At 37.9% G+C, this 11,162-nt stretch overlaps 1 protein-coding gene across 2 annotated transcripts in view; it reads right to left on the bottom strand.

Annotated features, from left to right (window-relative positions):
• MNS1 (meiosis specific nuclear structural 1) overlaps window positions 1–11,162 on the bottom strand; it is a 27,178-nt gene that overhangs the window by 15,529 nt on the left and 487 nt on the right. For both annotated transcript variants that reach the window (XR_001514094.1, XM_015564976.1), the window contains exons 2-3: window positions 10,514–10,735; window positions 7,275–7,402 (exon numbers count right to left, since the gene is read on the bottom strand). Coding sequence is in view for 1 of the 2 variants with exons in the window: in XM_015564976.1 (XP_015420462.1) it covers window positions 7,275–7,402; window positions 10,514–10,735 (350 nt within the window). In the remaining variant the exon portion in view is untranslated. The remainder of the gene's footprint in view (window positions 1–7,274; window positions 7,403–10,513; window positions 10,736–11,162) is intronic.

Raw genomic sequence — 11,162 nt, 5'->3', positions numbered from 1 at the left:
CCCACCAGCAGCCTGTGAAGATGGCCCTGATCACAGTCCAGGCCTAGGGACCATACCTGTGCATGAATTTCATGCACTGGGCCTTTAGTCTACATATATAAAAGCCTAAATGACTGATTGCTATGACACACACTGACCACTAGGGGGCAGACACTAAACACAGGAGCTGCCCCCTGGTGGTCCGTGTGGCTCAGACAGAAGCTAGACTCACGGCTGGTGAGTGCAGTGGCAGTGGCAGGAACCTCTCTTGCCTCTGCGGCAGTGCTAAGGATGTCCGACTAACGTCCCCAGAGGTCTCATGACTGTGAGTGGGTGCAGGCCAGGCTGAGGGACCCCCTGAGTGCATGAATTTCATGCACCAGGCCTGTAGTTTTCTTGTATGTCTCTCAAAGTTCTGTCATTTCACCATTCACTTTTAGATTACAATTCTTCAGGGAATGCTTTTTGTATGTGGTGTGAGGCAGAAACCGAGTTCATTTTCTTCCATGCAGATATACAATTGATCCAGTCCATTTTATAAAAATGTCTTTACTGCTCTGCAGTGTTAGTTTTTTCATAAAGTAAGTGTGCATACATGCATGGATCTGCTTTTGGATTTTTCTATCCCGTCCTTCTTCAGCTGGGGTTCCACAAGAGAACCAGGCCTCACAGAAAATGTAATGATTTGTGTTTTTAATTTTCTCAAAGATGGTATATAGCTGGCATTATTTTAGATCCATAGGAGTTCATTCATTACATATAATGGATGCCTTAGGTCATTATGGCCTAAATTTTCTGTTTGAGAAGAGGTGCTCCATTCTATTCCATTGATCCATTGTTTATCCTGTGCTAAAGCCACACTATCTTAATTATTGTAGCTTTAAAATAAGTACTCATATCCTGGAGAAGTCCCCAATTCTGATCTTGAAGATTATCTTAGGAGTCTGCCAGTCAAGATGGCAGAGTAGATAAACATTGTGCTCACCTTCTCCCATGATATCAAAATTACAGCTAAATTACAGAACAACCATAATCGAGAATCACCAGAAGACGAGCTGAACAGAATTCCTATAACAAAGGATATAAAGAAGAAGCCATGTCAAGACTGGTAGGAAGGGTGGAGACATGGAAAGGGCAGATCCCAAGCACACAGTGAGGTGATTAAGAATTGAGAAGGCCTGGCTGGTATGGCTCAGTGGTTGAGCATCAACCTATGTACCAGGAGGTCACAGTTCGGTTCCTGGTCAGGGCACATGCCCAGGTTGAAGGCTCAGTCCTCAGCAGAAGCATGCAGGGGGCAGCCAATTGATGTTTCTTTTTCATTGATGTCTCTATCTCTCTCTCTCTCCCCCTTCCCCTCTCTCTAAAGTCAATAAAAACATATTTTTAAAAAGGAATAAACTACCTAGAAATAAATTTACCCAAGGAGGTAAAATACCTGTGTTTGGGAAACTATAAGATACTGAACAAAGAAATTAAAGAAGACACAAATAAATGGAAGGATATACTGTGCTCATGGATAGTAAGAATTAACATTAAAATGTCTATACTACCCAAAGCAATCTACAAATTCAATGCAATCCCCACCAAAATACCAATGGCATTTTTCCACTGAACTAGAACAAATAATCTAAAATGTATATGGAACTGCAAAGGACACCAAATATCTAAATCACATTGAGAAAGGAGCAACATTGGAGGTATCAAGCTACTTAAAATCAAACTATACTACAAGGCTACAGTAATCAAAACAGCATGGTACTAGCATAAAGACAGACACCTAGAACAATGGAACAGAATATATAGAGAGCCCTAAAATAAACCAACATCTATGTGGTGAATTAATCTGACTAAGAGGCAAGAATAGTCAATGGGTAAAGACAGTTTCTTCAATAAACAGTGCTGAAAATAGGGCAGATACATGCAAAAAAAAGAGAAAGAAATGATCACTTTTTACACCAGAGACAATAAACTCAAAATGGATTAAAGACTTAAATATAAGACCCAAAACCATAAAACTCCTAGAAGAAAACATAAGCAGTAAAGTTTCTGACATCACTCTTAGCAATATTTTTTTGGATATGTCTCCCTGGGAAAGGAAAACAAACAAAAATAAACAAATGGGACATCAACTAAAAAGTTTTTGCATAGCAAAGAGAGCCAACAGCAACATAAAAAGGCAGCCTAGTGAATGGGAGAAGATTTTCGCCAATGATACATCTGATAAGCAGTTAAAATCCAAAATAATAATGTAACTCATACAATTTAATATAAAGTAATTTGATTAAAAATAGGCAGAGAATCTGAATTGACTTTTCTCCAAAGAGGACATACAGATGGCCAACAGACATAAAAAGGTGCTCAACATCACTAATTATCAGGAAAATGCAAGTTAAAACCAAAATGCAATCACCTCACACCTGTCAGAATGAGTATCATCAATAAATCAACAAACAACACTGGCGAGGATGTAGAAAAAAGGGAACCCTGTGCACTTTTGGCAGAATTAAAAATTGATGCAGCCACTCTGGTTGGTGTGGCTCAGTTGATTTGGCGTTGTCCCAGGCACCAAAGGAACAAGACAAGGATGCCCACTTTCTCCACTCCTGTTCAATATAGTACTGAAAGTGCTAGCCATAGCAATCAGACAAGAAGATATAAAAGGCATCCAAATTGGAAAAGAAGTAAAACTGTCCTTATTTAGAGATGACATGATACTGCACATAGAAAACCGTAAAAACTCCATCAAAAAACTACTAGACCTAATAAATGACACAGGAACAGACATAAAGACCAATGGAACGGAACAGAGAACCCAGAGATCAACCCAAGCTGTTATGCTCAATTAATATTTGACAAAGGAGGCAAGAGCATACAATGGAGACAAGACAGTCTCTTTAATAAATGGTGCTGGGAAATTTGGACAGACACATGCAAAAAAATGAAACTAGACCACCAACTTACACCATAGACAAAAACAAACTCAAAATGGCTAAAGGACTTGAATGTAAGACGGGAAAACATAAAAATTCTACAAGACTCAATAGACAGTACAATAGCAGACATATGTCATAGCAATATCTTTACGGACACAGCCCTAGGGCAGTGGTCAGCAAACTGCGGCTTGGCAAACCACGGCTCGCAAGCCACATGTGGCTCTTTGGCCCCTTGAGTGTGGCTCTCCCACAAATTACCGACTTCTGTGCATGGGCCATGAAGTTTCAATTGCACTGTACGTGCGGGCCCGCACGTGGTATTTTGTGACCACGGTCCTAGGACAATGGAGACTAAGGAGAAAATAAACAAATGGGACTACATCAAAATAAAAAGCTTCTGCACAGCAAAAGAAACCATCAGCAAAACAACAAGAAAGCTCACTGCATGGAAGAACATATTTGCCAATGATATTTCCGGTAAGGGTTTAATCTCCAACATATACAGAGAACTCATACAACTTAACAAAAGGAAGATAAACGATCCAATCAAAAAATGGTCAAAGCATCTAAATAGACACTTTTCGAAAGAGGACATACAAAAGGCCCAGAGACATATGAAAACATGCTCAAAGTCACTACTCATCTGAGAGATACAAATCAAAACAACAAGATCCACCTCACATCTGTCAGAATGACTATCATCAACAAATCAACAAATGACAAGTGCTGGTGAGGATGTAGAGAAAAAGGAAACCTCCTTCACTGCTGGTGGGAATGCAGACTGGTGCAGCCACTGTGGAGAACAGTATGGAGTTTCCTGAAAAAGTTAAAAATGGAACTCCCATTTGACCCAGTAATCCCACTTCTAGGACTATATCCCAAGAAAATAGAAACACCAATCAGAAAGGATATATGCACCCCTATGTTCATAGCAGCACAATTTACAATAGCTAAGATTTGGAACCAGCTTAAGTGCCCATCAGCAGATGAGTGGGTTAAAAAACTGTGATACATCCACACAATGAAATACTATGCTGCTATTCCCCGAGCTGGGAAGGGATGGAGGAGGGGGTCAATTGGGAAAAAAGGAGACATATGTAAAACTTTAGACAATAATAAATAAATAAATAAATAAATAAATAAATAAATAACTGATAAAATAAATGGTCTTATATTTTCTTGGATAAAAAAAATGACGTGTTCAAAATCAAAAGTCTCATGAATTCTTAACTTATTTTCTAAATAAATTTCAATTATTTTTTAAAATTTACCCTGCATTTAAAAAATTAATTTATTTTAAATGTAAGCAGCTGAATCTAAACATAGGTAACTTTGGGTTATTTTGGATACATTTTAAGTACCACAGCAAACATTTTCTTAGACTTGCCAGTTTGCAAGTGAACATACTCATTAGGAAAATGGTCTTTTCTGCATGTCAGTCAAAATTTTACCATGGCTTATGCACAAAATAAGACATTCTTAGCAGTTTTGAATTGATGAGAGGCAGCTTACTCTCTTTGAAAGAATGCTCAACTGAATTACTTTTGACTTAAATCAGAAGAAATTTTTCACAAGGTATAGAATTTTAGATGGACTATTATTTTCTTTCATCCCTTTCAATGCACTGTCTTCCAGTTTCTATTGTTGCTGCTGAAAATTCAGTCATACTTTTTATTGTTGCTCCTTTGAAATCTTTCTTGTGTGGCTACTTTTGTTATTTTTGTTTTCTCTACTGTTGGATTTCAAAAGTTTGACTATGATGAATATGAGTGTAGTTTTCATTATATACTAGAGGGCTGGTGCACAAAATTCATGCATGGGTAAGGTCCCTAGGCCTGGCTGGCGAACAGGGCCAATCTGCGGGGTGACCGGTGAGGTGATCAGGGGGCCCCCACTCGCCCCTGCCTTGGCCAGCCTGGTGCCGCCCACTCGCCGCTGCCAGTTGGGGCCTGCGGCCTGGGGACGGCTCCTATGTTAAACATCTGCCCCCTGGTGGTCAGTGTGTATCATAGCAACCAGTTGTTCCACGGATTGTTCCACTGTTTGGTCAATTTGCATAATAGGGTTTTATATAGATAGACTGAATTTTAACTGGTGGCTTTATGTCTTTTATCATTTTTGGAAATCCTTGGCCACTACCTCTTCAAATACTGTTCTGCATCTTCCTCTTTCATGTCTCCTACCAGGACTAAAATTATACATCTGTGAGAACTTTTCACTATATCCTATATCTCTTTGAAGTTCTGTAGTATATTTTTTTATCCTTTTTCTCTCTGTGCTTTATAGTCTAGATATTTTCCACTAACCTGCTAACACTTTATCTCTTCATCTGTTTCAATCAAATAACATCTAATTGAATTCTTATTATTGAAGTAAAACATACACTAGCGTGCACAAATATGAAACATACAACTTGTAGAATGATGTCAAACACCTGGCCATCTGCTTATTAGCCAAGCTCTGCTTCACTTAACTCTCACCCATAGTTTTGGAATCAGCAGGTTACAAACTCCCAGCTCACCATTCTGGTTTCCTTCCTCTCCAGATCTCACTGTTATGCTTTCTCCAGACAGTCTCTTCTCAGAGGGAGCATTTATCTGCATCACCTCGTCTACAATTGCTAGACGTGGGAAGCTCCTCTTTTTAAATCTTTTATCAGTAAATTAGACAAGAATGTCACATAATAGAAAACCATGAATGATAGTTTATCATGATTTGAGAATTAAGGTACAAAAAGATAGTTTCAGCTGAAACCAGTTTGGCTCAGTGGATAGAGCGTCGGCCTGTGGACTGAAAGGTCCCAGGTTCGATTCCGGTCAAGGGCATGTACCTGGGTTGCGGGCATATCCCCCGTAGGAGGTGTGCAGGAGGCAGCTGATCGGTGTTTCTCTCTCATCGATGTTTCTGACTCTCTATCTCTCTCCCTTCCTCTCTGTAAAAAATCAATAAAACATATTTTTAAAAAAAAGATAGTTTCAGACTAGAACAATATGGAGGCATTAGCAGTAATTTTAAATCATTTTTTATAATAACCCTTTAGAGAATTTAAAAGTTGTGGACCTAAAAAGAAATATACATGGGTTTATTTGCCAAACATATAATTTTAATGAGGCTCAAAACCCCTGAAACTCATTCATGGGTCCTATCATATTCTACAGAAACCCTCTCAGTTAAGATAAAACACAACAATTATCAAAGTACATTTCCAACATATTCAACTATATAAGTACAGGGGCATTTAGTTAGCCCTGAGTTTTAATCAAAAAGGGTGACATAGATACCCCTAGAAGGCAACTCAATCTTAGACAAGAAACATATTCTAGAACAGTGATGGCGAACCTTTTGAGCTCGGCGTGTCAGCATTTTGAAAAACCCTAACTTAATTCTGCTGCCGTGTCACATATAGAAATTTTTTGATATTTGCAACCATAGTAAAACAAAGACTTATATTTTTGATATTTATTTTATATATTTAAATGCTATTTAACAAAGAAAAATCAACCAAAAAATGAGTTCGCATGGCACCTCTGACACGCGTCTTAGGTTCGCCATCACTTTCTAGAACAATGTGGTTAACAATCCCACTATTAGGGGTACTACCCAGTATCCTGGAGAAAGTGCAGTGATACCAAGAAAGAAATTGTGGTGGCAATATTTTGTTAAGAAATACCAATAATCTAAATTAGATTTACAGAAGAGAACCTAGAAGGTGAACAAATGAAGGAATGAAGGATATCTAGCTTACAGAAGAAAACATTTAGTGGCTTCATAAATATGAAAGGATGTCCTCAAGAAAAACTAATTCCTCCCCCCACCCCCACCCCCACCTCCGCCCCATCAGATAGCAAAACTGATATAAGCATATGAAAGTTACAGGGAAATCAACTTTGAGACCGCAAGGGGAAAAGGTTATTCAAAGTTAGGGGTGAATGAAAAACTAATTTCCTATCACAGTCACTAGAGGTGTTGATCACAAATGACCACTGCTTTCCAGAAATACTGTAGGAAGTTTATATAGGAGTATAAAATTAAATGAGGTATCACCCCAAAGTTCTCTTAAGAGTAGGATTCCATGAGTCTATTTTTTTTAAATAATAGGTCATTTAAAAAATTAGGTTTAGAGGAAAGAGCAGAGGGAATTGATTTTTCCCCAGCTTAAATATTAACACTTTACTTCTAGGAATACAGCTTCTTTTCTCAAATGAATATATATAGGATATAAAGCAGTAAGTATTTCCAGGCAAAATGTTAACTAACTGCAATGATATAAAGAAATAAATTTCACTCTCAGGAACCAAGCATTACATAAAAGTTTACAGAGAAAGACTAACTACATGAAATTTATAGAAACCATGATACCTGTTTTCTTTTACTTGTTGCCTCATCTTTTCATCCTTCAGACTTTCGTGTTTTAGTTTTGCCAGTTCCACAGCCAATTTTTCTTCTTGTTCAAACTGGAGTTCCCTCAATCTTTTGTTTTCTTCTGCCTGAATAAAAACAAAACAAAACAAAGCACATAACTTTAGTTTTCCAGAATCAGATTTTTTTCATGAAGGCTGAATTTACTTGTTTATAACAGAAAGCTGCAAGTGCCTTCAGAGCAACAATTATTTGTTTTATTTTAAAGTACCAACTATTATCTAAATGAATAATTGTCCAAATACTTTATCATGGAAAATTTCAAACATCACCAATAGTAAGAAAAATATTAAAATACACCCTCAGGCAGCCATCATTCATCTCCAATGATTAGCAATATTTTACTAACCTTTTTTCTCTACTCTTCCATGTCACTCTTACATTTTCCTTTGTTCTTTTCTTTCCTGGTGCATTTTAAAACAAATCCTAGATATGTTATTACCATGTATATAATTGAGTAGTGATCTCTACCTAATAAGAATTTCTTCCTATACAACAATTAACATGTGTAAAAAATTAACAGTAATTCCTTAGTAACGTTTAATGCCTTGTGTATATTCAGGTTTCCCTAATTGTTTCAAAGATGCTTTTAGTGGGGGGCGGGGGTTGTTCAAATGAAAATCCAAACAAGGTCCATATATTGCATCTTGTTATTATTTCTCTTGAGTCTTTTATTCTGCAAGTCACCCCCCACATATACACTTTTTCCTTCAAAGCCATTATAAAGACCCCATCAAGATAAAGATAATTTTAAAAAGAGAAGAAGTCAAAATCTAAAACAAAAAAAAATTTAAAAAACAACAGGCAGACACCAATGGAAGTGGCTCAGGCACCAGTTCTATTCTCTGACTTTAACTATCTCCATTTCCAGAACTGTATTTTAGGGCACCAAATAATCTAGCTGATGAGGGAAATTTCTTTACAGAGGAATTTTAGCTAAATGTGACAAGAATAACAAAAACAGAAATCAGTGTTTTGCAACTCCCTAATGAAAAAAAAGATTCATTGATGAACCATAGATGAAAGTTTATTGGGGATCTTTACAGTGGAGGGACCAGGCTGTCTCACTAAACCCACTGATCAACATTAGCATCACTGAAAATGAAACAACCAGTCAGCATGTGCCTGCTGATGGGATACAATGTCAAGGAGAGCATCATCTATGGAGTAATTGCCGAAGAGTTGTATACAAATCTAATCATGCCTTTAAAGCTAACTTCCATTTAGAGAAAATATAAAAGACTAGAGGCCCATGCACACTAAAAGTAAATTAATTAGAAGGTGGCCGGTGAGGCGGGACTGGGCAAGACGGGCCTTACATGCCCTGGAGCCAACCTCCCGCAGTCCCTCCCTGACTGACAGCACCTGGGGCAGTGCCGGGGTTCAAAGGGTGTATGTGGAGTGAGCGGGGTCCCTCCAGCAGGTGGGGTCCCTTGGCCTGGCCTGTGGGGATCGGGCCAAAACTGGCAGTCCCACAACCCCCGAGGGGTCCTGGAGTGCGAGAGAACACTCTGCAAAGCTGCTGTCGCTCGGTAGCTTCTGCTTTGAGTGTCTGTCCCCTGGTGGTCAGTGCACGTCATAGCTACCAGCCAGTCAGCTGGTCGCTTAGCCTTTTATATATATAGATAAAAGTACAAATTAAAAACAACAAAGAGGAAGTAAACAGATAATTTCAGAATGTGGGATATTGTATACAACAACTGGCCTAGTTAATAACAATCGAGAAACATGAAGTTAAAAAAATTAAGGAGCCCTGGTTAGAGCGTCAGCCCACACACCAGAGGGTCACAAGTTTGATTCGGCGTCAAAGACAAGTACCTGGATTGGGGGTTTGCTTCCCGCCCTGGTCGGAGTGTGCTGGAGACCACAGGTCATGTCTGTCTCTGTCTTCCTCCCTCCCTCCCTCCCACTCTGTCTTAAAAAGTCAATGGGAAAAATGTCTTCCAGGGAGAATTAACCAACAACAATAAAAATTAAGGATGATGGAAGTGCTGTCTTAGATTAAGAGGCACCAAACAGCCAAATATACTGCATGAGCCTTGTTTAGATCCTGATTAAAACAAACCAACTGAAAAAGCAGATTCCTAACATAATCACAGAAACCTGCTTATGAAATGATACCTGGAAGTTACTGATAATTCTACTGGGTGAAAATAGTGGCATTATGTAAGAAAATATTTTATAAAATGCCTCCTGAAGTATGCAGGAGATAGTTGATAGGATATTTGGGATTATCTTTAAAGAAAAATAAGAATAAAAAGAATAAGAAAAAAATCTAAACCCAGAGATCTTGCTCAGGGTTAAAAAAAAATCATGTCTAAGTTTCTGGAATTTGGGACGTAGAGAGATGGTTACTACTTTTAATTTTTTTTAAAAAAAAAAAAAAGCTTGCTTTCGCCACTTCCCATAATGTCCTACAAAATGTTGAACATAAAATAGACACTCAAAAAACACTGAAATATCAGGATACTTTTTTCACATTTATGAGAACTCTTTTCTTATTGGCTTCCCTTTTTCTACCACCCTCATCCCTTTACATATTTAGAAATTTCCACTGGAAAATTATCTCTGTATTTTAGGAGATATAAATTGTACCCAAATTTTTCAAGGCAGTACTTGAAAATACAAGTAAATTCATACCTAATATGTAAGTGTTCATTTTCTGCCTCTTAATAGTACACGTTTAATCTCAGTAAGTTCAAAAGGTATTAAATGTTTGTCTCTATAATTTTATGGAAGGCAACAGAATTGTACTTATGTGAACAAAACTATGGACATTAGTAATTATGGATATCATATTTATGAAAAAAAAGAAAAAAACACCTGAGTGCTAACTTTGTTCCAGGCACTATCACAAGGGCTTTGCGTGTATTAACTCATTAATCATTAAAACTATCATACAAAGTAGGTACTATTATTCCCATTTTGTAAATGAGGCATAAAAATTAAAAGCAACCCACCCAAGTTTCCACAACTAATATACAGGAGTCCTAGGATTCAAAGACACATAGTCTAGCTCCAAAAACCCAGCTCTGAACCAATAGACTGGGCTGACTTACATTGAGGCATCCTATGTCTGATGCTGTTGTCTCTCTACTCAATTCCAGTATGAGCGGTTAGCTTTCATCATTTCCAAGGAGAAAACAAAGGGGGAAAAAATGATGAATAATAAAATTTACCTTTTGAATGGCCTCTTCCATATCCAACTCAAATTGTTCATCCTGTAATAACCTGAGGAATCTCTTGCGATCAGCTCGATCATCATTTTCATTCCGCACAATTTGGTCCCTGATTTGAGACTCTATCTTATTTAGAGCCTTGAGGTGCAACATTTTGTGGTAGTTTCTATCTACTAATTGCTGGTGCCTTTCACTGAAGCTCAAAGTTCTCCCTTTGGAAGCCTATAATACAAAAATTTAAAAAAATATATAAAAGTATGTATATTTTGGTGTTGCAAAATCTAATTTTTTAAAATATATTTATGTAAGCCTCAGGAACAAATGATACAAAGATAAGTAACAGTAATAATAAAAAAAGGGGGGGGGGGCTTTGGCTTCCTTCTTAAATTCAGAGAAATAATAAAAGCGTAAATGTGCTATAAATCTATCAAAGAAGCAGGTACTATTATTCCCCACTTTATAGATGAGGGGTCAAAAGTAAAAGCAACTTTACAAGGTTCTTCAGTTAATAGCTGTACTAGGATTCAAAGACCGGCGGTTGAGCTCTGTACACCCAGCTCTTTACCACTTCGCAGGGAATTCTTCCTCTCCCCGTCCTCCTTCCTTACCCACCCCCACACCCTGCCACCACCATCCCCCCCAAACCCCG

Source organism: Myotis davidii, unplaced genomic scaffold (genome assembly GCF_000327345.1).
Source record: "Myotis davidii unplaced genomic scaffold, ASM32734v1 scaffold441, whole genome shotgun sequence".
Lineage (NCBI taxonomy): Eukaryota > Metazoa > Chordata > Mammalia > Chiroptera > Vespertilionidae > Myotis > Myotis davidii.
Note: the sequence above shows the minus strand (reverse complement) of the source record. Positions and strands in the feature narration are given on the sequence as shown.